Source organism: Bos mutus, chromosome 10, assembly GCF_027580195.1.
Source record: "Bos mutus isolate GX-2022 chromosome 10, NWIPB_WYAK_1.1, whole genome shotgun sequence".
Classification (NCBI taxonomy): Eukaryota; Metazoa; Chordata; class Mammalia; order Artiodactyla; family Bovidae; genus Bos; species Bos mutus.
In genome coordinates, this window is record NC_091626.1 from 31,532,021 (window position 1) to 31,558,101 (window position 26,081).

The following is a 26,081-nucleotide window of genomic DNA, read 5'->3' on the forward strand; positions in this document are numbered from 1 at the left end:
AACAAATTTAGAAGGCGCTTTTATTTCCATGTAAACGGTTGCTGAGGGTCGGGTGTCTGAAAGGATGACCCTCAAGTAAGGAGCAAGATGGTCAGTCCCGGATGAATGGACACTAGATTCTCGTGACTGGGAGAGGTTCCTCAGCGAGGCCGGTGGTCGGTCATTTTGCCAGGCCTGTGACATCATTTAATACCTGCCACTGACACCTCCCCACTGCCAGATCCCAAGGGTCTGCGTGGGCAATCGGAGCCGCGCCCCCTAATTCGCTGCTGTAGCATCCCCCAGCAGGAGGGTCACGCCCCAGGGCGCAACGCAGAGCGACTCAGTCATCCAGAAGACAGAGTAAAACCAGTCGCACCAAGGAGAGGCAGCGGTATTTAGGCAGCTGGCTACTTCTCCAGAGCCTCCACCCTGTCCCCTGGGCCCGGCGCCCGGCGCTCAGCCTGTGCCGGGCTCCAGGAGCCCCAGCTCCCTCCACGTGTCCTGTCTTCCCAGCAGCCACCTCTGCCGCCTCGGGAGGAAAATCTCCTGACAACTCGCGGTCTACGGACTACGACTCCCAGCAGGCACCGCGCCGCTTCTCTCTCCGCCCCCTCCACGGGGCACGCAGGCGCTCTGGGCTCCGTCAACAAGCCGGGCTGGCGAAGACTGGGGACAGTGCCTTCTGGGATTTGTAGTTTTTTTTTAGTTAGTTGTGCCGTAAGTCAAAGGGACAAGAACTACAAGTCTCGGCGGCCCCAGCGTGACGAGCTCGGTCACGTGGCAGGGGGCCGACCGGGCGTGCGTGCCGCCGTTGATCCGGTGCTGCAGTGAGGAGGTGGTTCTCGCCCGTGTTGTGTGTGTGTGTGTGTGAGTGAGAGAGCGAGTGAGTGAGTGAGTGAGTGAGTGTGTGTGGGGGGGGACTCGGCTTGTTGTTGTCGGTGACTTCCCCCTCCCCTCCACCCCTCCCCTTTCCCCGCCGCCGCTGCAGTGGCCGCTCCCTGGGCCGTAGGAAATGAGCGATAACGATGACATCGAGGTGGAGAGCGACGTGAGTCCTGGGGCTTCTTCCTTCCCTTGCGGGTTGTCAGGCTGGGACAGCGGCCGGGGTTCTCAGCAGGGCGACGGCGGCAGGGGACCGGGCAGACGCCGCCTCCTTCCCCTTCCCCCGCTGGGCTGGGACCCCCTCCGTCGCGCTCCCGGCTCGCTCTCTCCGGGCTCTTGGCCGGAGCGGCCTTCTGAGACTGGAGGTGGGGAGGAGACACGCGGCCTCTGGGACCCCAGCCTCCCCCGGTGGAGGAAGGTGCTGCGGCCTCCCGTTCCCATCCTATTCCGTTCAGGATCCGGGGGACAGGGACCGGGTGCGCCGGGGATCCCATTGTCCGGGTCCTGGGGAAAGGGGACTGCGCTTAGGACCATGCCCCGTCCGCGCGCGACCCCCTGCTCCCGTGACCCGCGGATCCTGGGGAATGAAGGAGGGCGGAGAGGGATTGGAAGTGCCCACATTGCCATGAGCTGGGTACGAGGAGAGGAGACAGTGCTCTGGATCCCCTTCTGTCCCGGGTCGGATCCCGGAAGGAGGGGCGGCGCTCGAGACCCCCCTGCCCCGCTACCCGATCCCGCTAGGGGGGATGGGGGCGTAGGATGGGGAAGGGGGGGTGGGTAGGGCTGACTCCCCACCCGCCGCTTCCTCTGACGCCGGCATTTTCTTTCTTATTATTGAATGTGAAGTGTAAAAATAACTTCTATATTTTCTATTTTTTTTTTCTCTCTTATTCCAGGAAGAGCAACCGAGGTTTCAATCTGCGGTACGTCTCCTACTCTCCATTTCATTTTCATTTCCGTTCAATTCTAGTCCTTTTTGGGGTCGGAGAGAAAAAGAGATTGTTCTATTACTTTTAATGTTGTAGTAAACTCACCTGTTAACCGCTAAGGTGAGGTGGGGCCTTGCTCTGGGGTTCTAGGTGGTGGGGGTGGGGGGAGGGTGGTTTGCGAATCTCATAATTTTGGAGTCTCAGGTGATAAGTTTCCGTGAATGTAGGTGAGTGAGAGAAGTTGTATGCAAGGAAATTAATCCTTCCGTAGTTTTCAGATGGGGGCTCTAGTTGTCACTATATAAGTGGGAAATGAGAAGTGCATCATGCTAAAGTAAGTTGTAGTATTACTTCAGGGAAAAGTGGTCAGATTTACTTAGGAAGAAGTAGGTTCTAAACCATGGCTGTGTGAAGTTGAAGCCACATGCAGTAATCACCTTTAACCAAAAGTCATGTGACTGCTGTAGACCTATGGAATCTCTCACAATCTGGTGTTATTCTAATGCAGACATTGGGAATGTAGAGGAGCCAAAGGTTGAATCTGAACGTATCACATTCAGCAGCTTATTGTGGTCTGACTATATTTTAGTTGAAGGAGCAGTATAAAGGCAATAAAAGAATTGCTGAAGAAAAGTGGCATTGCAGAGAGAGGTTTGCTAAGAGGTGATGGTTGAGACTATACAGTGTTGTCAGTAATTTCTTAAAGTTTTGTTATAAATCTTCTCAGTAGATGATTCTCTGGATTTAAGATAGACACTAATCTCGTGTCCTTGAGACAGTACTATGGGTGTTCCATGAATAGAAGGAAAAAATAGGTACAAATAAATCATAATCAGGGAGGAAGAGAAATAAGTAAATCATGCTGTCTAACATTTGACAGATGGGAGCAGTAGGGAGTGGATAGAATGGAGCCCCAAAATTTAGATGCTTCCAGAGGATCCAGGCAGTGAGATAGTCAGGAATGAAGTAGAGAGCAGAGGTGAGAACTGGGGGACTAAAGAACACATGTGTCTTCTGAAAAGGCAGCCACTGTAGTGCAGTGGGTTTTTACGTGAGAATCAGGCTGAGTGTTGTCTTATCTTCCTGTTTTGGAAGAAAGATTAAAAATCCAGACTTTTATGTTATTTTTCTGATTTTTAAAATGATGTGTGAGACAATCAAGTTGTTTAGGGGCTTGTTAGAATTTCAAGGATGCTACTTAGAGACCTCTGGTCTAAGAATTTATCACAGAGTAAAAGCAAGCCCTCTTGTACCTGCTCAATTCTGAGGTTGTCAAAGCAGTTAGGTATTGAGAAAAAGTGTACTTGTTGAGAGCTGATGTTTCCGTAAAAATCCAACAATGCAGTTGTTCCAAATAGTCAGTAAAGAAGAATTTATTTTTCCTTGGAGTATTTGAAGACAATACTTGGAATATTTGCAGTATTGTTTGATACTTAATATCTCTACATACATTGGAAAATTAAATTCCTTTTATTCAGTTACTATTATCCTTAATAATGTAAACATGGAATTTCATGTTTGAAATCTGGTCTGTTTTCCTCCAAGTCTCCAGTTATAAAATCTGCCCTAGGGCTTGATCAGAATTGGAGAATAGGGGTTGTTTGGGCTTCCTTTGAAGAATTATTATTTAAATTGAAATTATATCAGCTTTCCACTGTGAGAAAAATTTTCTTTATGAAATTTTGGTGTATAGTTCCTGAGAGCTTTCTGCTTTTCAAAATATCCATGCACATGGCTGTTGATGTAAATTGTTTTATTAAATTATTAAAATGTTTCCACTCTCCTAGAGTGCTAATCTCGTTGTTTTGTCTAGATATTTGAAGTTTGATGTTAAGGTACTTAGGATTTTCCCTTTGATTTTGGAGGGTGGGCAGAGGGAGTGGGTTTGACCCTTTGTTTTTAATTTGACACATCTACTTGCTGAGATGTTTAAATGTTATCTGTTGTAAGATAATCACATTGGCATAGAGAGAAGAAGCAGTAGACAAATTTTATAGCATATCAAGCAATTATTGTGAATACATAGGGTTAAAAGGATTTTATTTTTTTCTGGGTGTGACTATGTCTGTCTTTCTCCTGACATTTAGTATAGATATACATTTTTTTAATTTGGGGGGAAACTATTAAGCTTTGCCTTAGTTCAGAAAAGAATATGGACTGTGAACAACCAAATATTTAGGACTACAGAAGAACTTTTAAGAAGTTATTTTGAAAAGGTCCTGTGGGTCCTAATACAGAAAGAGAAATTCATTCATGTTTTATAACGTAACTATAATAGCTACAGCTTTACTGCATAAGAAATGTTGGATAGTCAGCAAGAACAGAGGCTTGAAGTAACAGAAAGTGAAACTGACTTGACGAGTATTTTTTATTGTTGCCTCAGTGCAAACGGAAACAACTTCTCCGGTGACCAATAAGATTTGTTAAAGTAATCCCAAACAATAATTTTTATTAGTAAATTCACTGTATCTCAGAATGTCACTGATACTGTCTTATTTTTATTATTCTTTGGAGGAAAATATTTGCATTTCACGAGTTTTCTGGGGCAGGGATATTTCATGCAGGGTATACTTGTTTTTTTTTCTGTTTGGGGTTTGTTTTTGTTTTTTTTTTTTTGAAGGAATGAAAGTATATGAGAAACACAGGGCTAGGGTTAGTGTGTTAGAAACCCACAGTCTTTTTCAGCTTATTCTTCGTGACAGCTGCACATGTTTCAGTTACAGCGTACCTATCTGGGGGGTGGTTAGAAACAGATTTCTGGACCTTTGTTTCTGGACCTTTCTGGTATGAAATATTTTTAACCTCTCAGAGCCCTTTGTTTTTTTATGATATGCAATGTATTCAGAGGGGAATGAGCTTGGTTAGTCACCTTTGAGATTGAAATTTAGTCAGGAAATCAGTGCCTTTTACCCTAATGCTACATGATACATGTACTTTGTGTCGGCTTAGAGTGTTCACACTGATGTGGATGCCAAGTTTGGTTCCTAAAAATACTTATGGAAGGGTGATCTTACTTATAAGTCGTTTTCCAAGATGCCAGTAATAGTAACATCGTTGATCAAGGAAAATGGCTATAGAATGATGGCATATTTATATATATGTTTCCCAAGTTTTTTAAGGCACCAAGTGATTTTTTTGAGTAGCCTGGAAAACACACATATGTATTGGATATTAAAAACGTATACCAGGCAGTTGGCTTCAAGCCGGAGAGGTGTTGGGAAGTTGCCATTTATATCTCCTATTAAGGACCTTAGTGAGTTTCTCATCCAAGCTGCCCATAGTTTCATGTTGCAGTTTTCATGTTGATTAAAGTGAATTAAGTTGCTTAGAAGTTCAGTTTTATTTATCCTATCTACTTCCCATCAGAAATAGTAAATAGATCTTTTCTGATGAGAATTTTGAGCTTATGTATTTCCATCATTAGTGTTTAATAAGAATACCTTATTAAGTAATCATAAGAAACACTATCTTCCTTCTAAAATATAACTTTTAAATTTCTTAAAGGCAGTAAATGTTTACAGAGCAACTCTTAATCCCGTATATGGTGGGAGTTTTCTATATTGATTCGAGAAGATTCCCCTTATAGACAGAATTAGGTGTCAGGTAATCTGCAAGAGATGGCATTACTCTGGAGAACCTTAGGCATCCTTGCATAATAGAACATTCATTTCCCCATGCGATTTGCCTCCCTAGAACTTGTGGGAAATAATGCTGCTGTCTGATGTAATGCCTCAAAGGAAGATGTAGTCTCTATGCAGTAAGTTGGAAGAAAATAATTTTTAAAAATCCCTCAGTTTTGAACAGCTTTCCTTAGCTTGAATGACCTGCTGCCAGTTTAGCAACTTCTTGGCTAAGGAAATAATGTTTGCCTTCAACATTTAACAACACTTAAGATAACACATGCTTGTTAGTGTCAGAGATGGACAAATTGTAGGTGAAGACTCGTGTTCTGGCTGCCAGTATGGAAAGTTTGGGGGAAATAATACTGAGAGACTGAATAAAAACCTTGGCAGAGATGTCAAAGCTGGAATCGATTTGGTGTTGGAGTTCCTGTTGAGCATCTGTGGGCCACTCTTCAGTATCACACGGCCCTTTAGTGTTTCTGTTAGCCTGGGATGCCCTGAAGGAGGGCTTGTCTGGCAGAAACTGCAAATCCAGCTTGCTTAAAGAGTGACAGCATCCAGCCACTGCTCCTGTAGGATGTATAGGGGAGGTATTTGGGGGACTGCTGTACAGCCCAAGAATTCCTCTTTTATCTTCTAGAATTTGTCTGGTAGCACCTGTTTTCATTATCAGACATCTTCCTCAGTATAGGTAAGAGAGAGCTGGCTCATCTGAGTTGAGCTTTATTTGTTCAAGACACACAATTGTTTGGCCCTTTCCCACCACCCCCCCCCCATTTTTTTTTTCTTAATTAGTTTTGCGTTTGTGGAAGGATCTCAGATGCCTTATACTGGGAATCTTCACCCAGTTTTTCATTCTCAGTTCTGAAATCTTGGCCCTTTCAAAAAGGGTTGCCAGCAAGTGAAGATAGTTAACAAGCAGTGATAAGCCTGGCAATTGGCCCTCCATTTGGGTGAATTGCGGGGGAGAGGAATTCATCCGGCTAGACATTTGGAAATTGTTTCCCAAACAGAATTCTCAGTCTTGTATAAAGGTTTTTCATATGGTCTTTCAAGCCACTAGAGGTATTATTTAATCAGAGTTGCCTGGAATTAGGCATGTTAGTTCTGCATGTTTTTAACTTGCTCTTTCAAATGAGGCTTGAGAAGAAGAAAAAATACATCATTGACATTGTCACAGAGAGCTTTAAAATGGCCTCTGGTTAAGTGGAGCAGCTTGGGGATGGACATGGCAGCAGGGATTGGTCTAAGATTCCACTCTTCTGCTGGTTAAATGGGGCCTGGAACCACCACAGAAATTGCATCCACTGCTTTGAGAACAGCGGTCCCCAGGCCAGGCTTTCTACCAGGCAGTGGACTGCTGCCTTTCCTTGTTGAGCCAACTTCTCAAAGTTGGCTGGCTCCCCAGATGAGAAGCCAAGATTTCTGCTGATGGTCCACAGCCAAGTTCACTTACAGTCCTCTAACCGAAAGACTTGTCCATTTGAGTCCTTTCAGGGCTCAGTGAATGGGAAGGGGGTAATGCATTGTGGGGATGATTTTGGTGTTAGATTATACTTAGCTCCACCCTTCTAGTGCAGGCCTGAGTGAAACCAAGTCCAACTTGATTCTAGCCATTTGAGATTTGCAGGGCTCTCCCAGAAAGAAAACAGACAATTAGAATTTTATTTGTATCAACAAGAAGGATTGTGGGTAACTGGTGTCACTGCTTCTGTGCACAGCTCTTAAGCTGGGAGGAGGGCCAGGAATCAGGGTGATTTAGTAGACAGGAGTATCTTGAGCTGCTGCTGGATACCAAAGCTGGACAATTAATTTGCATGTAAATAAACCATCCTAGGGAGTGTGTAGCAAACACAGGGGAGACAGATAAATGCCAAATGCCATCTCTAAGCCCTCTGAAGTTTTTAGTCTAAGAACCAGCCCAACTTAACTACCTTATCAATAGATGACTAGAGGGAATGGTAAGTTAGAAGAGGACTAGGTACTTAAATATGTTTAATTCCTTCAAGCTATCCATATAGCTGACAGAAGGTACCTGCAATTTTGTTGCTCTAATGCTGTATGATACCTTCTAGCCTCAGGTGATCTGGTCATTCCCTCAGTTTCCCTGTAAATTCCACGTTATCGCTGAAGTTCAGCAGACACTCATTTTTACAGAGTCCAGACGTAAGATTAGGAGAGCTTTAGCTGTGTTCCAGGCATCTGCCCTAAAAACGAGCGCTATGCCATGGAGAACCGTGGCTGTGATGGGAACCGTGTGTCCTGTTCAACAGAGCTGTAGGTGAGGTGCTGTGCTTGAGAGACCAGGAAGTGACTAAAATTACCACAGCTGCTCCCAGCCTCTTCCTCTGTCATGACTCAGACTTTTAGGATTAGATACTAGAATTTCAAGTCCTTTCATTCCCGTAACTCTTGTCTTTATAGACTTTTATCTGAACATCTTGTCTAGTACAAAGATTCATTTGAGGCTTTCTTGTGCTAAGCCTAGGTGTTCACTCCTGTTGCTTCATTTTTAAAATTGAGGGTTCTGTGTCTGGGTAGGTTAAAGCTACCTGAACTTCCTATGTCCAGACTTCCTCTTTAGGTTAGCTCAGTGCAGCCTCGTGTACTGGGGGTAAGTTCTCAGAGTACAGTATTTCCACTAATTCCCGAAGTGCAGATGTGACGTTCCTGCTTTAGGTTAAGTCAGCACTTGAGCTCCATTGGCGGGACTGCCCCTGTGATGGGGGTCTGCCGAAACTCCCTTGCAGCGTTCACCCGCACTGTCTTCATCTGAAGCCAGTGTGTTTTGCCATCCCTGATTTGTTGGCTGTCTTTGTCCCTCTCAGTTGATTGTTCTTTGTAATTCTAAGCAGGACAGGATAAGGGCTTTTGTCTGTGGGTATTTAGCTACTGCCAAATAAGCATGACCTGCCACAGGTGCCTGAAGAAATGTATTCAGAGTATGTGAGTGTCAGAAGGTTTGCTGTCTAAGAACTACCTTTCTGGCACCCTGTGAAGGGAAGGCCTTGGCAGAATAGCACTTGGATGCACTTTTAAAAAAAAATAGGAGCTCAGAATGCAGTTGGCATCATCTATATCAGCTTTGTCATGGTGATCTCAGATTCATGCATCTGGGTTTTCCAGAGGTTTTAGTTTCTCATATATGATTTGGCAAGCAGGTCTTAAAACTAGTACCCTTTAGCAAGGTGGAGACCAGAGCAGACTCACGGTGATGTTTTCACATGAAAGAAGCACTGTACTAGTGGCCTGACTCTCTTCCTGGGTCCCCGCCAAGGGAATCTCTTACAGTGGGGGTGATCACCTCTTATGAAGGGGCCCACTGCAGCCTTTCCCTGGCCACCTCCTAGCCGTGGGACTGGCGGCTGTTGTGTCACATAAGTAAGTTGTGGGAGAAAACTGATGTTCCAGGAGAGTCACACTTTGTCCCCATGAATAACTTTTATTTTACTTATGCATGAGCTGGATGCATCGAGCTACTTTGGATGTTCCTGTTGCAAGCCTTGCTCACCCTTTCTCCCCCTTCAGCAGAGCCTAATTCTGGAGACTCCTAACTGCCCACCTCGACAAATCCTTCCCAGTCCAGTCACCTGGGACTGCGCTGACAGCATATTCTTCCAGGCTGTACCCACTCAGCTGTGCACGCAGGAGGAGCGCCACTGCTAATGTGCTGTTTTCCCTTCTTCCAGGCTGACAAACGGGCTCATCATAATGCACTGGAACGAAAACGCAGGGACCACATCAAAGACAGCTTTCACAGTTTGCGGGACTCGGTCCCCTCACTCCAAGGAGAGAAGGTGAGTTTACTGAGAAAGCTGATGAGCCACCACTAGGTTAGAACACGCTGTGGGGCTTAGCAGGGTGCTCACCTTTCCAGAAAGAAATGGAGTCTGGGATATTTGGGTGACATGGTTTCCTTCATCTTTGATTCTTCAGGGAGTCATCACACACCTTACCTACTCTCTAGTTCATCCTTAACAAACAGTGTCAGATGTAATGGAGCTGCTTGTTAAGACATCAGTAGGAGCTATCTTTTAAAATTAATATTACATATAATTACTCATTCAAGAAATCATTATAACAAGCATACAGTAGTTTGGGATAATGCTAAGGATTTCTGAGGTCAATGATTCTCTGGACCTCCATGGGAATTCCTTTCGTATGGTTCAAAGTGGTACTTATTTTAAATGAAACCTCCCAGGAATGTATGTAAACCAATCTGGACACCAGTGATCTCCCAGTCTAAGAGTAGTTATTATTCCAAAGGCATATATAGAGAGAGCATTTTAAATGTGAATTTGAGTAAAGAGACATGTTCACACAAAATGAAAGAGAAAAATAACCACTCTTCTTCCCCCATCCCTCTACCCCATTGGTGGCCTTCCAGAAACTGTTTTCCCTGGAGAGGTAGGCACCAACTGTTTCTCCGTTTGAAAAACAAAGTCCAAAGCTTTGACTAAAAAGCCTATAGGTTAGGGTCAGTCCTTGAAATTTGGAGAAAATATGTGTTTGCACAGTTATCTCCATCCTTGACACAATATAACTGGCTACTCTCGGCAGCTGTTCAGTGGTGTAAGTGGCAAATTTGGAGGAGGACCTTTTTTTTTTATTTGTCTGTCTGTCTGGTTGTTTTGTTGGTTCAATAATGCAGTGTTTCAAGAAGCAACCATGTTAAGAAAAACCATTGCTCTCAGGTGTGCTTTGAACGGCTCTCCAGATTTAGCTCTGTGGTAGGAGTTTTAGGTTTGCTTGGTTATCCAGAATTAAACTTGGGCCAGTGAAACTGGATGCCATGATAGTTTCATTTTATTTATACTGCCACTCTGGTAAGCCATGTGCTGTATACCTTATCTGAGGTGTGACTGTGAAGCATGAGGTGGGTCTGACCTTGATGAAAAGCATAAAACAGGCCATGTAGATGCCTAGTATTGCAAAAGCAGAATTCGCCGTGGGTTAGGCGCACTTAGTGTGGACTGGGCTTGATGGCCTTGGTCCAAGGTGCTTACCTGGAATAACAGCATTCCTGGGTACAACACTGTCAGAGCACCACAGGAGATCTTTATGATGGGAGAGAGGCTCACCCTGTTAGTCAGAGTACACACATGCAAGGGATTATCTCTTGTGCTTACCTGAACTATTGACGTATTCATGTGCCATGATATCAATTAAAATGGCTTTGGTGAAGTAAACAGACAAGGGCTACCTTTTTCTAAGTCTCACATCTAACGAGTGGTACCAGGACAGTATATCCCAAGAAATGGCTTGTAGACCATCTGCCTCAGAATCACTACTGAGTCTGTCTTTCTGGAGGTAGGTAGGCCTGGAGATCTGTATTTATAACTAGCAGTCAGATGATTCTTAAGTTTGAGAGCACTTTGGGAGAGGTCAGTTCTTAAGAGCTCAACTCTACCTTTTTCTTACCTAGTCTTTTTTACATTATTGTAACATTCTTCCTTAGGTCCTTAAAAATCACATTACCATAATCCTGTTGTCTCATTTCTTCAAGGAAGTTGACAGTTTGAATTTGGTAACCTCACAAACCTTACAAATAGTTGTCGTTCATTGGAACCCATTCATTTACTCACCTACTCCATTCACAAATACTGGGGATCTGCTGGATGCTAGGCATTGTCTTTGATACTAGGAATACAGCAGTGAACAAAGCAGATGAAAGCAGCTCTTAATCTGGTGAGGAAAAGATTGAAAACGAACTAGTAATTACTTACAGTAAAAAAGCACTAGTAAATATATATACGTATTATGTCAGATAAGTGCTATTGAGAAAATTAAACAAGGAAAGAAGGGTTGCAGGTTTCATTGGAGCAGACCAAAAAAACACACACTTGCAAGGCAACAGACTTCAGCCATGCATCTGTCTGGTGATGCGCGTTCCACGCCAGGGGAGGCAAGTGGAATAGCCCAGGGGCGGGAGCCTGGGAGCGTTCCTGGGCCTCTCAAGGAGACAGAGGCGGGTGTGGCCAGAATGGAGTGAGTGAAGGGATAGTGGCAGGAGATGAAGTCAGCAAAGTAGCAGGAGTAGGGGAGAGGAGTGGTTGGAGCCAGGTTTCTTTGAGCAGATGAACGGAGCACCAGTGGCAGTCTGCCAGGTTCCTTCCCAATTTCAGGTGCTTCTGTGGGTTCTGGTCCAGATGTTCGTGTTGAGCATGAATAAAGGAAGTGGCTGTTACCTCTGGTTGAACCCCAGCCCTTTCCCACTAAGTTTCACAATCTGTTATTTTCCTTGTCTGCTGACACTGTTCACAGGTGCTGTGCTGAGTCTCACAGAATACTCTGGTCCCTCAGACTTCGGAGTTTTCACTAAATGTTGCAATTTTTTTTTTTTTAAAGTGGTATTCGAACCAAAGGAAATTGGCTAATTCTTGATTTGGATTGCAGCAGTCAAGGTTCTGACATTATGTAAATAATCCTGAAATGGTAATTTTGCTCTGAGAGTTGTGGGGGTGCTTAGATCAGTTTTTTTGAAGGGAGGCCCCCCGTCTCCTTTGATTTGTGCATCTGTATGTTCCAGGTGACTTCTCTCTCAGTATTAGGACGATTTGGCCTACCTGTTCTAAGCCTTTTGTCTTTTAAAGGGAAGCTAATACTGATTGAATTGGATCCTAACCAAGAATGGGGGATACTTATACTAAAAAACAGCCCCCCCCCAAAAAAACAGCTTTAAATGTGAGACCTAAACCCTATCCTTTGTTTCCTATATTTTACTATAAGATGTTCACCTTTTGCTTAAATAAAATGTCAGTATTAACTAATACCTGTATTGCAATATAAGATGAAGTCTGCATAGTAGTTCTCTGAGGTGAGTATTACACTGTCAAAATTGGACAATTATGCTGCTAGCTCCTGCCATTGTTACATATGGGAGACGAGGGAGCAGGCTCAAGATCCTGATTCTAGTCCATAGCTAGACAGGGACTGGAACTCAGGACTGCCGATTGCCGAGTTAGTCTTTCTATCACACCCTGGGGATAAACAGCTTTAGAATATTTTAAAGAAATTTCCTTAAATTCTCATACCTTGTCTTCATATTGGGAGCTTCCCCTGGATAGGGCCAGTATCTTGGCAGTGTGTCATACTAGGGTTACTACAAACGTTCTCCCGTGAAGTAGCATATGTAGGCAACACTGAAGTGCAGAGTTAAGCGTCACTGAAGTTTATAAATTTGTCTGGGTCTGCATTGCTGCTCTGAGAAATAGATGATTATAGTTGGCAGTCTGTTTGGGTTTTGCCATAGATCGAATTGTTTGCAAGTGGCCTCTTGAGCTCCTGTTGCTTGAGTCTTGTTTCCCATAGTTTTTCAGCTGGACTTGGAGCCCACAGGAAAGATAGAATGGAATTAGAACTATAAGCCAGTCAACCAGAGGAAGGAAAGTGAGTGAAAGTGAAGTCGCTCAGTCGTGTCCAACTCTCTGCGACCCCATGGACTGTAGCCTACCAGGTTCCTCCATCCTTGGGATTTTCTAGGCAAGAGTGCTGGAGTGGGTTGCCAGTCCCTTCTCCAGGGGATCTTCCTGACCCAGGAATCAAACCTAGGTCTCCCGCATTGTGATTGCAGGCAGACACTTTACCATCTGAGCCACCAGGATTAATGAAACAAGGGCGAAAACAACTGTGACCCCATTTTGCAAAGGAAGACACTACTGTTCTTGAACAGAATTATTCTTTGTTTTAAGGGTCCTTAGTTGGGTCCTAGGGAATGTTGCCCAAAGGCTTGCTGGCTCTGAGCTTACCCTGTTGTGTGTGTTTGGGTGGGGGGGTGGGGGTGGGGAATGGTAAACCTGGTGGTGAGCGTGTCAGTTTGCCTTTCATGGGGGCAGAGTTATCTGCCCCCACCCCCAATAAGTTAGCCCCAGTCCCTGCACCAGAGAGATTGCTTCCAATCACAGTGTCTGCTTGGGATGGTTGACTTTAGTGATACAAGGGTCTGTTTCAGCATTGCCATGTGTAGCTAAACGGTGGTTTATAGTAATTTCTCATCTTCTAAGTCTCTTCGTAAATGCCTGTTTATCATACTTCATTGCTCTCTTAGGTAGTGGTGCTCTGGATTTCTCCTTCTTGGATAGAGCTATGTTAAAAAGAGATTATAACCTAAGATGAAAATAAAGGAAAACAGTGTTTCTTCTGCTCAACAATTGAGAGTTCTTCTAGGCAGTGAGTCAGAGTCCCTTCTATTTGGGTGAGACTATGAAGGCACTGCCTCTGCCAGCTCCTGTCACAGACTCCGGCTCGTGGTAGGTCCCCAGAACGGAGCTGAGGAGCGAGCGCCAGAGGAAGCAGTGAGCTTGCTCAGCTCTGACAGCACAGCCAGCGTGGTTGTGCTCATGTGTTTACATATGAGCGTCGTAGAGGTTAATACATGGTGTCTACTCTTGAGCATCTAGCTCTCTTGTTAGGGGAGAGGATTATACGTAACAACAATAATAACATGCTGAACATCAAGTAAGAGGTCAAAACACGGAGCTAATTTGTTTCATCTTCATTAAAGCCCAGTGTCCTTAACAGGTAAATGTTGAAATCAAATAGCTCCCTTATACCAGGAAACCTAACAGTTCCTACAGCTGAAGGTCAGTATCCCTGTTAAACTCACTCGGCCCTGTGGCCCAGGCACTTATCCCAGGTGTACCTGTACATGTATTTGTGTAGTTACTTAATGGCTGTCTACCCATCTCCCATACTTCACCGTAGTAAGTACTGAAGGCAGGGAGAATATCTTTAGTCATATTTCTTCCCTTGGAGCCTGGCACACAGTAGGAAGCAGAGTGAGTGTTTATTAACTGAAGGAAGCCCCTCTCCACCTGGCCTTGTTCCATTGGGAGGGGCTCACTCTGGTGGACGCCCTTGGAGGCAGGCAGTTCATTTAGCAGCACTATTTCTACATCACATCTGGGCTGCTGAAAGGATTGTCTTTTAAGTGAAATGTAAACCACAGCCCTGCCCATTTCACCTGCTTACCCATCAGTTAGTATCTGACCAGACTCCAACCTGGGCATTCCTTCTTAAAATGTCTACGTCTTAAGTTGTTGTCCAGCGTTGCCCAGCGTTGCCCAGATCTCCCTTAAGCTCTGGGCCCAGTAACTGTAAATGTACAGTTTGTATCTGACTTCATACTTCTCCCCTGTGAAGCCTCCAAGGGTTTCTCAGTGCCCATCGAGGTAGGGACTGGTATTCATGTTCTCTAAATAAGGTTCCCAACTTGCCCTCCTGCTTTTTCTGCTGCTTCCCTTGCTGTGGAGCAGTGCACCCCCTCCTCTGTGCAGGAATGTGATCCTCAGGTTTATCTGAAATCTTTCCTTCCACCAAGGTCCCAACTCCAGCCCCACCACCCGGATGACATTGGGGTTTCACAATGAGGAGACCCACTTCCAGGACTCCCCAGCTCCCTGCGTTTCCTGCTCTTGTGCCTTCCTGCGTTTCTCCATGCCAGTCAGTCTCCACCTGTCCGTTGTCACGGCCCACATCAAATGCCTCAGCACCTTGAGAACCCTGGGTATCATGGTCCCTGACACCCCAGTGGATCTTCATGGGTCTCTCCTCTCTTCCCTTTTTTTGTGTAACAATCTTATCACCTAACTGGAGGGTGCACTCCCTGAGGGCAGGAACTTTGTCCATCCTTCTGGAAGTCTGTGCTACACAGTGCTAGAGGGCTCACTACGTGGAGAAGACTATAGAGCCATGAAACTCAGCGACTTGAAAGGATAGGAATTGGTTACTAGGCCTTCCCTCTAGCATTTCTTTTTCTTTTTTCCCCTCTAATAAAATTGCAAAAAACTTTGGGAAAATGAGAAGAAAAGGAACAGCCCTTCCATTCCTATAATAAAACTACAACCTTTGCTTTATTCTAAGATTCTAAGATAAGTGGTGTCCAGTGAAAGTTCAATGTGAGCCACAAATACATTTGAAATACAATTTAGTTTAAATACAACTAAATTTTCTAGTTGACAAAGTAAAAAAACAAAAAATACCAGATGAAATTAATTTTAATAGTATGTTTTCTTTATGCTTCCTGGGTGGCTCAAACATTAAAGAATCTGTCTGTAATGCAGGAGACCCAGGTTCAGTCCCTCGGTTGGGAAGATCCCCTGGAGAAGGGAATGTATTCTGGCCTGGAAACCAATACCACCAATTTCATGGACAGAGGGAGCCTGGCGGGCTACAGTCCATGGGGTCACAAAGAGTCAGATAGGACTAAGCAAGTAACACGACACAAAAATAAGTATTACTTCCGTATGTAATCAATATGTTAAGAATTACTAATGGGATTTTGTATTATTTTCTTGCACTGTTTTATAATCCAGTATGTTTTATACTTATAGCACTTCTCAGTACAGACTAGTCACATTTCAGTACTCATTAGCCACACATGGCTAGTGGCTCTTGTACCAGACAGTGCAGTTCAGAGATACATTCTCCCCATCCCATACCCCATTTTAATATGACCGAAATTTGACATCTCCAAGTGGATGTCAAACAAAACTGGCTCCTTTTCCCTCTCTCTCTCTAAAGCTGCTGTTATTAAATCTATGTGCTTACTGATGGAGTCTCAGAAGCAGGAGTAAAATGGTCTGCTCCTGCTCTTTTCGTATGCATACTTCACATGGGTAAATGCTATAGTTTGTTGCTTTCGCATAACATGTCCTTTCCCCAAGTGGTAGAATGTTCATATGTAGACATCAGGCATGTTCTTTGGACCATTTAGGCTTCCTCCAGTTTTTTAACTCAACAAGTAATGTAGTGGTGCACATCCTGGGCATGTGGCTATTTCCACAAAATAGCTTCCTACAAGTTGGGTTCAACAACCCAACTTGTCTAGTGGTAAAACACCTGATTTTTTGCTGTATGTTGCAGAGTGCTTTCCAGGAGGGTAGTTTTCATGTGTTCTTTCTTTTCATTTCCAAGTAAATTCTAAAGATTAGTCTTTCAGTATTGTTTTGAGAGTACCCATTTTGCCATCACTGGAGTTTTTTGTTTTTGTTTTTGTTTTTGAAGGGGGTGACTAATTTAGTAAGCCAAAGATAGTAATTAATGTTGTGTTTTGTCTGTCGCCTGTGAGAGTAAGTCCTTTTCCACATGTTTATTTACTAGTTGTATTTCCTCTTTGGAGGAGCCCTGTGCTCCTGTCCCACGTGATCAAAGTTGGATGGGACAGTGTCACACCTTCATTTCAAACTACCAAGGGCCCAAGATAAAAGAATACAGGGTTTGAAATGTGACTTGTGTTGACCCTTAAACAGATGAATGGCTCCCAGCTTTAACTAGGTCCTTTATGGGGTGCGATACCTTTGCCTCCTCTAGTAATCAAGAACATGGTCCCTTGGGCTAGGAGGGGCTGGCACAGGAGGCCTTGGAGGGGCCACACGGCTGTGCTGGTTCTGACCCCACAGCCTTCTAGCCTCCCTTGTTGGCACTGATAGTGGTTCCATTTTGGAATGAACTAGTTTACTGCAGACCCAAATTTATTGTGTGTTTAATTTTTGTTTCCAGAAAATGGCTTAATCAGTTGAAAATGTATACCAGCTTTGCCCTAGCCCTCCCTTTCTTTACCATGTGTAAAAGTTTGTGCAGTTTTCAGAAAATAATGGTTTTATTTTCTTTAATTAGTGAAAAATAAAACATGTCAGTTGATAAGTCAGCCAGTAGTTCTTCATTCCCCAGGATATGGGGTTTTGGTTCTTAGGACAGGGCAACCGTTGCATCAGCCCGGTAGGATCTGATTTTGACAGGAGGAAAAAAATGGTAAATTCAGCAAAGATGACAATTTCTCAGATCAACATTAAGACCCTAGGGGACAGCAGTGATGTTTTTGTTGCTGATAGTCTAGTACTACTCTTCTCTTCCTCACCTTTCCCCACCTGCTTTCTAAAGCAACTTGGGCTGGTGCAGAGACACAAAGATGTACAGCTCCAGAAATGTATGGGACTCTAGCCCTATATGAAAAGTTTTGAGAGCCACTGCCTTAACTGGGATTTCATAATCATGGGTGTCATTCTAAACATCAGTGTTAAGTACTTCAAGAATCATTTGGGACCTTTAAAAGGTACAGATTAGAATCAGACTCTTGGGTTTGGGGCCTCTGGTGAAATATGTAGTTGATTCTTGCTGCAGCACACAAGGTGAGTGTACTCTGTTCCCAAGCAGAGTTCTGTTCAAGTGGGTGCCTTTGGAGGCTGGGGTGGCCCTTTTCTCCATCTCCTTGCTGCTCTGGGCACAGATGCAAACAGGCAAGCAGCTGCAGACGAGCAGGAGAAGGCAAGAACCACGGGGCTCCTGAGCCACGCTGGGTTGCCTCCACTATCCATCTTAGGTTTCTCCTCTTAGGTGATAAAGCCAGAGCAGTGTGGGGAGCCCACATCTCCTCTCAGCCGTGGCCCGAGTTCACAAAGTTCTCTTCAAGCTAGCTTGCATCTTCTGGCTTTTCCTCTGTATTTGCTTCTTCTCTGCTAAGAGACTCTTTGGGTTTCATTTGCCTCTCAAAGAAAAAGAAAAACAATCTTCTTTCTGTGCTGCTATTATTATACACTACTTTTTTTTTTTTTCCATTTCTTACTTTTTCAACCTCATTGTAAAAACCAGTCTTCACCTTTGCTTCAGCTTCTAGTCACTTTTGCACCCAATGACCTATGTGAAGATGATTTACCTAAACTCACTTCTTCAAGGAAACCACCCTCACCAGGCTCTTCATTGATACCCTTATAGACAAATTGGGCGATTCTTTTGTAGTCCTTGTCTTCCTGCTCTGATTCTCCAAATTTCATTGACCTTCTTCCTTAGTTCCACAGCCTCCTCTCTGGTCCCAAAATAAGGGTGTCCTGGATTCAAATCTTTTGACTATATTATCTACTGGTTATTTAACATCAGGCAAGTTACAACTCTGTGCCTCAGTTTCCTCACGTGTAAAATAGAGGAACTAACACATCAGAACTAACACAACAAAGGTCCATCTAGTCAAGACTATGGTTTTTCCAGTGGTCATGTATGGATGTGAGAGTAGGACTATAAAGAAAGCTGAGCGCCGAAGAATTGATGCTTTTAAACTGTGGTGTTGGAGAAGACTCTTGAGAGTCCCTTGGACTGCAAGAAGATCCAACCAGTCCATCCTAAAGGAAATCAGTCCTGAATATTCATTGGAAAGACCGATGTTGAAGCTGAAGCTCCAGTACTTTGTCCACCTGATGCGAAGAACTGACTCATTTGAAAAGACCCTAATGCTGGCAAAGATTGAAGGTGGGAAGAGAAGGGGACGACAGAGGATGAGATGGATGGGATCACCGACTCAATGAACATGAGTTTGAGTCAACTCTGGGAGTTGGTGATGGACAGGGAGGCCTGGCATGCTGTAGTCCGTGGGGTTACAAAACGTTGGTCACGACTCAGCAACTGAACTGAACACATCAGAAGGTTGTGTGAGGGTGCCTGGCATTGTGTAAGTCCTCAGACGCTGCCATTATCCTCCTCATTGATACTGCTGTGTGCAGCTGTGGCTCTGGAACACCATCTGGCAAGGGTGTCCAGTGTCCTTTCGCGTGGCTCCGAGAGGGAAAGAGAAGCCTAAGTTGCTGTGCATTAACTCACACAGCTATCCAGAAGGCCGAGTGCTGCTTCGGTCCCACGGCCACATACCCTCCTGTGCTGGGACTGTCCAGACCATTGAAGGGTTCTGTGTCTGCTGAGAAAGGCAGAATAAGAATTAGTGCCTTCTAATTGTAAAAACTAGCAGGAAAGCTTATTCATTCAGAGCCTTCCTGGATACCCAAAGGCAACAGTTGATCTGTGGACATGTTGATCCTACCAGTGTTATCTGCTCAGGAACACGCACTTGAAGATTGCCGACTCAGCAACTGGGCACCGTTTAGAAAACAGAAACCGAAAGCCCGGGGCCACTCCATAGTCCAGGCCATGAGGCCCAGGATTCTTGCAGGCTTCATGTTTACTGTTCACAGTATAAACTCATAAAGGCAAGGTCCTGCCCACACCTTCCCCCTGTGGCTGGTCACATGATCTTTCATGGTTTGTTAAACTGGGGGGTTGGTTTGTAGAGAGGGGGTTTTCAATGAGTCTGTCCTGTTCTACCTTCAACCTTTTGCTTTTTCTTCCTGGACTTCATGCACTTGTAAATTTGGGGGAATTCTGTCATTTGTACTTCAGATTTTTTCTTGTGTGATTTTACTTCTTATTGAGAACACTGGAGAAGGCAAAATAAAGTTAACTGAACCATGCTTTTGGACTTGCTAATGGGGGCGTCAGGGACAACCTCAAGTGGCTTGGGTACTTCTGCTTAGCAAGGGGCAGGTATGGAAGAAGGGCGGTGCTTATTAGCATTCTAGAGGGTGCTGGGTTAATTCCAGTCTCTCCTTCAATGGAGACCTCTTGATCCCAATACATTCCGTTTTCTGAGCAGCTATGAATTGTATTTTAATCCAGAAACTGCCCCAAGGTAGAAAGACTTCCGTCTCTCATGGCATCTTTCTCTTTGGTTTGTTGCGCTATGCTCATGGCTCACATTTCACTTCGTGATTTCTTGTATGAACACCTTGTGATTTCATGTATGAACACCTTGTGATTTCATGTATGAACACCTTGTGATTTCATGTATGAACGTGTGAAGAAGAAAGTGGTAGCGTTCAGGCTGCTACTCAGTGTGGTCATTTGTTAAAAATCATCACTAAGCGTTTGTAAGTGCTCTCCTGTTCAGAGATTTTGCTTTTTTCCCTTGTGCTAGAGATGAATGAGGAGTTAAATAAGGTTAATGTTGCATTCTGGGAGCAACAGTTAGTCGGGGAAAAAAATGGCAAATTTAAAGAGAGGCTGTGATATAAATATGCATAGCAATTAGATCAGTGATGGAATGCATAGAATTTGGAAGGCTCAGTGGGGTCAGAGAGTGTCTCGTCAGATAAGAAATAGCCCCGCGAGAAAGACTGTGTCTGCGGTCCCAAGAGCACATTAGGGACAGGGCTCCGGAGGCAGCTGTCTGCTGGATTCCTAAACTCTTCTGCCCATCCTGCCACCTATCTGACTATACGTGTTCTTAATGCCCTCTCTAGCATCCAGAGAGGCAGGGTATTTTAATTAGTCCCTTCTAAATATGTGCCCTTTCCCCCCCCATTTTATCACCCAGTAAATAACCCTAATAAGTCTCCTTTGGCAGAAATGGGACACAGCCTCTGAAGTGGCCTTGTAAGGAGAGCTGCACGCCCCGCCCCCCACCCCCCACTGGTAGGTGCCCTCACTCTCTCTCCATCAGCTGACTTACTCAACTGAAGACAGAGACCTGGTCTTGTCTCCACCCTCGTGCCCTTGCCTACGCTGTTCTCCTCGCCCGGAGCAACCCTTTCCCACAAATTCCGCCTCAGTCTAACCCACCCTGACCCACTGGTTCAGATGGGGGCCTGTGTGTGCAGAGCCAAGGCTAATTCCTGGCACACACAAGGTGACCACCCCGGCCAAAAGCCGTCTTTCCCGTGGCCTTTGTAATCTGTACCACTCAAGTTACACTTGTTGGTACTGCCCTGTGATTTGTCTGTATATAGATATGTTTATCTCCTCAACTAGATAGTAAGCAAGCATCTGGGCAAAGAGGCCATGACTAATACATTTTGTTTCCCCACAGTGTCTGCTCTGTGCCCCACACATAATTCACACCAGATAAAAATGGTTGAATATGAACAATTTCCTTTTGAGGAAATTGCCTTAAGGATGCCATAAGAGGAAAGCCTGGAGACTCTAGTACTTGTGAGAACTGGTGAATAAACCTAGGTCTTCCAAACCTCTCTGATACCCAGCCGTGCTGGAGTCTATGAGTTGCGATTGTCAGGGTTTACTACAAGCGGGTATAGTTTTGCTCGCCCGAGTGTGGCTGTTTTCTTTGCCATTTAAGAAGCTTTGCTCCTGCTCAGGAGCCTCAGTGGCATGACTGCCGGATTCAACTACTAGACTAGCTTGTCTTGGGCTTCAGTTCTCTGGGCCTTGTACCATTCTGCCAGTTCCGTCTGTTGAGTGCTTGGTCCTGAGTAACTCAGGCCATGTTTGCAACCCTCCAGGGAATCTCCCAGACAAGTTTGACCTCCAGGGGCCAAGTAACCTGACATCCATTTTATTAGCTCATTAACTTGCTCCTCTGACAGGGCAGTGCCTAGGCTACCCTCAGCCATGGTAAAGGTGTGGTTGCTTCCTGAAATGGCCCAATCTCATGCCCTTCCTGTGTTGACATCAAGCTCTGACAGCTTTCACAAACGTCTCTTTAGCCAGAGAGGTTGAAATAATGACTCGGTCACATGGCTTAGTTGGAACTAGTTAACAACGGTCTGAGCACTTGTCTGAAATCTTGGACCTTGATGAAAACCTTTGTACCCATCCCCATCCTGAGCCAGCTTCAGCTGAGATCTTGATCTTGTCTTTCTGGACCAGCTGCCTATAGCCAGGCCCAGCAGAGAGTGAGTGACCTTAGCTCTCAGTTAAGTAGTATTTTAATTTTTTCAGAACAGCCTGGCCGAAGACATGAAAGCAACCTAAAGAAACAAAGGGGCTGGCTGGGAAACAAGTTCAGGATTGAGACAGACCTGAGTTTGATTCCAGGCTCTACACTCTTTCGCTGGTGATTTTGAATAAACCAGTAAACTTCTCAGAGACTCGGGTTCCTATGGAACCATCTCTCAAAGTGCCAGTGAGGTAAGCTGTGGAAAGCAGCTGGTGCCTTGACCGGCATAAAGAAGATTCTCGACAGCACTTAGCGCTTCGTGCCCTTCCCCTCCTACTTCTGTCCCCTCATGTGGCCTTTGCTGAAAGGAATGGTTCCTTGCTGCATGGACTAGGTCTTTATTTTGTCCCCTCTGCTTTTTCTCATATTGCAACAGGCATCCCGGGCCCAAATCCTAGACAAAGCCACAGAGTATATCCAGTATATGCGAAGGAAAAACCACACACACCAGCAAGATATTGATGACCTCAAGCGGCAGAATGCTCTCCTGGAGCAGCAAGGTGAGCAGTGGAGCTCGTGGGGCAGCTGGCCCTGCTGTGCGCCAGCCAGGTCAGGGCCTCGTGCCGGGGCCTGCAGAGTCAGAATCAGTGACGGAGCCATGCTCCTGAGCAGCTGCAGCCCTGCTGCTTGGGCCTGTAGTTGAGTGTAGCCATCCTGAGGAAGGACCTGAGCCCTCGGTGAGGGAACAGTGGAGTCTAAGGCTTAGACATCTGGAGACTTTTTTCTGACCTGCTCGCTCTCCCCTTCTTGGGGCTCAGGTGTTTCACTGGTAGTAGGGATTGCAGCTGGCCTTGGGTGCCTCAAAAGAGCTGCGAGGTCCTTGGATTGGAGTGTGCTGTGTAAGAGCCAGAGACTCCAGGTGTTCAGGGACAGTGAGCGCTCCCCATGTCAATGGTAGTCCACTCAGGGCAGCCCATGGGCCAGGCCCATGCTGTTCTCCAATGCTCACACCCGCCTTTTCCTACAACCACAGGGGAAAGCGAGAGCTGATCAAGTTCTTTGTTCCTGGGGAATTCACTTCTCTTCCTCCCTCATGGAAGATGCAAGTAAAAGGAAATGCAAGTAACCATCTGGGTTAGAACATCTCAAATAAAATAAACTAAACCAAAATAAATGGGTTGACCTTCCAGGCTCAAGACGAGCTGAACCGAGGGATGGGCAGCGGGAGGCGGCAGTGGGTTGGTTACCGGGCCGAGCAGCCTGCATGTAGGGGCTCCGTGTTGGAAAACCCAGGTACTCTGTGTATTGGTGACTTGCTTCCAAGTGTCCAGCTTGTCTTTCCAAGTGGATCTTGTACGTGAGAGCTAAGCCAAAACTTTTCTTTGGCTGGTACTTCTTCTGTCATCCTTCCCTGCTAATGTGTGACCCTCACACCCTTGTGGAGCCAGGCATTGCCGGGCCAGCTGTGCTGTTACTGCACTGCTGGGTCCCACAGGGAGCTCGTGTTCTCTCTCTGTACTGGGCTTCCACGGCAGGATGGTGACCTCACACGCCTTCTCTTTAGGGTTGGGTGGCATTGCAGAGTGGCTGGCCATATCCACTGAGCACTCGTGTCTGGCTGAGAAAGGTGAAGGGAAATGAAGTGTGCAGGTGGACCAGCCACCAGAAGGGAGTTACTTATGAGCCACCCTGAGCCTCGGGGGCCAGCATGCCCTTCGGAAGAACAGGCTGGACCCCAACCCAAGACTCAGTTCCTCCCCAGTCTCCAGAAGGCTGTAACCCGCTCGCTTGGTTGCCTTTCAGTCCGTGCACTGGAGAAGGCGAGGTCGAGTGCCCAACTGCAGACCAACTACCCCTCCTCAGACAGCAGCCTCTACACCAACGCCAAGGGCAGCACCATCTCTGCCTTCGATGGGGGCTCGGACTCCAGCTCGGAGTCGGAGCCTGAAGAGCCCCAAAGCAGGAAGAAGCTCCGGATGGAGGCCAGCTAAGCTCTGCGGGGCAGGCCAGCAATAAAAACTGTCTGTCTCCTCCGTCGTCTTATCCTCCTTTCAGTTCATCTTTAGAACCCTCAGAACCATTTAAGAGACTCTTGGTTTTTTTTTTTTCCTCTTTCTCATTTTTTTTTTAAATTTTATTTTTACGTAGAAGCTCTTGGACAACAGCTCTCGTTCTCCTTCCCTATTTCCACTTTTTTTTTTTTTTTTAACGTTTCCCTTCAGGGATTCCCTGTCCCCACCAGGAATTTTTAAACCAAAACACCCCAACTTGGCAGCTTTCTCTGTGGAGGACAGACGGCCGGCCAGACCTCTGAGCACATGGTGTCCTGACCACCCACCAGCTCCTCCAGCCCCGCTGGGCACATGCCCGGGGGACTCCTGCCCCACCCAGGCCTCTCCTTCCGGGCCATCCTCACCTCTGTTTGATAGACTTTGTGAATCTGTGGACTGCTCTACTTTCAGAAGATGACCAGTTTGGAGTAATCAGAATTATTCCCCCTTCTTTTTAAGGATTTTTCCCCCCCTAAAAGGCTATTTATCGCTCCTATTGAAAGACCAGATCCTTGGAGAAGTTTGTGGTATAAGAGGAAGTGGGGACAGATTTGCAGCACAGAGTCTCGGCCTGTTTCACTCCTGCTTCTCTCAGCTAGCCTTAGGGAGGCCGTGTGGCGCTTGTGTGGTGTGAGGGGATGGCAGCATGGAGCGGGAGTCTCCAGGGGGTGGAAGGGGTGGGTGGGCCGAGGAGGGGGCATTGGGTGGAGTAGAGGTTTTGTATTGAGGGCCAGTGATGATGTTTTGATATTTATTTCCTGCTACTGAAATTTGAACCTGAGTGAATTGTCCCTATGATGATGTCGGTATTGCAAAGCGACAGATTCATAAAGTAATGATCAAATCTTCCTTTCTTTCCGTGTGTATTTCTAAGAAATAGAGCCAACTGATTTTGTATGTAAATACCAAGAGCGGTTCACCTCGTACTAAACCCGCACCCCAGTGCGGACCCCTCCCCACCCTCGCCCGCCCCTCCCCTTCCGACTGTCCTGGAACCTGTCCCCATTATGTGATCCAGCCCTGGTTCTGGCTGCGGTCAGCAGATCCCAGTGAAGGGTTTTGTGTGTTTAGGCCTCATTTCTTTGTCTTTTTCCTACTCTGTTCCCGGCATTTGCTGATTTCTAGTGTATACTCTGTAGTCTCAGTCCGTGTTTGATTCCATTCCATGGAAATAAAAAGTATGTTGTACATACTGCTGAAGAATTGTCTTGCAAGTTAAGGCTTTCCCCTTTACTATAAGACTATAAATAAAAACTTATTTTATCCTTCTTGGTGGTGGTGTCTTCTTGCCCTGGCAAAGGCCAAGATGGTGGAGGCCACTGGGCCCGTGTGGGGCCTGAGAGAGGAGCCCGCGGGCTGGGAGCCACCATGCCGGAGCAGTTTCCTTTGTGTTTTAAGGACTCAGCTTGGCCCAAGCAGGGCGGGGGGGTGGATAAACCAGTGGTGGTGACTTTGCTCATTGTATGGAAGCTTTGAAAGTTCCAACAGGGATGGGGTTATCCAGGGCAACATTTCTGGATCCAGCTCCAGCTAAATAGATGACCCTTGGGGAACTGGTAGCGCAGAGCTGTGGGTTTGGGTTTCTTCTGGTAATGAATGTCACATCCAGTCTAGGGGCGACTGGTATTCTCTAGGACTTTCCAGTTTCTAGAGAGTTCCAACATAGTAACAGGAGGCAGCAGGGCTGCCATGGGCTGGAAGTCAAAGAGGCTTCAACAGCATCCAGTTAGCTCTCCTCAGGCTAGGGAGTTCTCCTGGCCTGAACTTGTTTGACCTTGAAAGAAAGGATTTATGGCCAGAATTACAGCTCAGCTTTAGTTTTCCTGTCTAGTTGACAGGAAATACTGCTGTTCCTAGACCAAGGGAGGGAGAGAAGTCAAATCAGTTCTTTGATTTGTCACTCTTTAGAGTGGTGGTGCCGGGGCTCCTATCTGTTGGATGTCGAATCTGTAGCATCTCTTGTTGGTTAACGGGAGTTGACAGGTGGTGGATTGTGTTTCTTTAAGAGGCATTTTTACAATGTTGTGTTAATTTCTGCTATACGGCAAAGTGACTCAGTTATACATATTCTTATTCATATTTATAAGAGGTGTTTTGTAACGTGACAAGCCAGCTCCCAAAACCGTGATCTCAATAAGGAAAACAAGGATGCGGGGAGAGAGCAGAATCCTGTTTATTAATA

General features: G+C 45.7%; 1 protein-coding gene across 7 annotated transcripts; it reads left to right on the forward strand.

Annotated features, from left to right (window-relative positions):
• The first annotated feature begins 767 nt into the window (after positions 1 to 767).
• On the forward strand, positions 768 to 25,167 carry MAX (MYC associated factor X). 7 transcript variants are annotated; one of them, XR_011465612.1, is made up of 6 exons: positions 780 to 1,030; positions 1,761 to 1,787; positions 9,106 to 9,213; positions 22,285 to 22,408; positions 22,882 to 22,982; positions 23,652 to 23,790. XR_011465612.1 is itself a non-coding variant. In XM_070377714.1 (5 exons), exons 1-5 carry the CDS (start codon positions 995 to 997, stop codon positions 22,804 to 22,806), a joined length of 435 nt encoding a protein of 144 aa, XP_070233815.1. In that variant the 5' UTR covers positions 773 to 994; the 3' UTR covers positions 22,807 to 22,863. The 7 variants fall into 7 exon arrangements, 4 of the variants coding, with proteins under 4 accessions (XP_070233816.1, XP_070233815.1, XP_005909829.1 ...); XR_011465614.1 differs by having other exon boundaries at positions 22,882 to 22,970; XR_011465613.1 differs by having other exon boundaries at positions 22,882 to 22,966.
• Positions 25,168 to 26,081: the final 914 nt, after the last annotated feature.

Bases quoted from the DNA above. Each gene is read 5' to 3' on its own strand.
- MAX (XM_005909766.2), top strand. From the start codon at position 995: ATGAGCGATAACGATGACATCGAGGTGGAGAGCGAC. The intron at 1,031-1,760 runs GTGAGTCCTGGG...CTCTTATTCCAG, and splicing joins ACATCGAGGTGGAGAGCGAC to GAAGAGCAACCGAGGTTTCA. The intron at 1,788-9,105 runs GTACGTCTCCTA...CCCTTCTTCCAG, and splicing joins AACCGAGGTTTCAATCTGCG to GCTGACAAACGGGCTCATCA.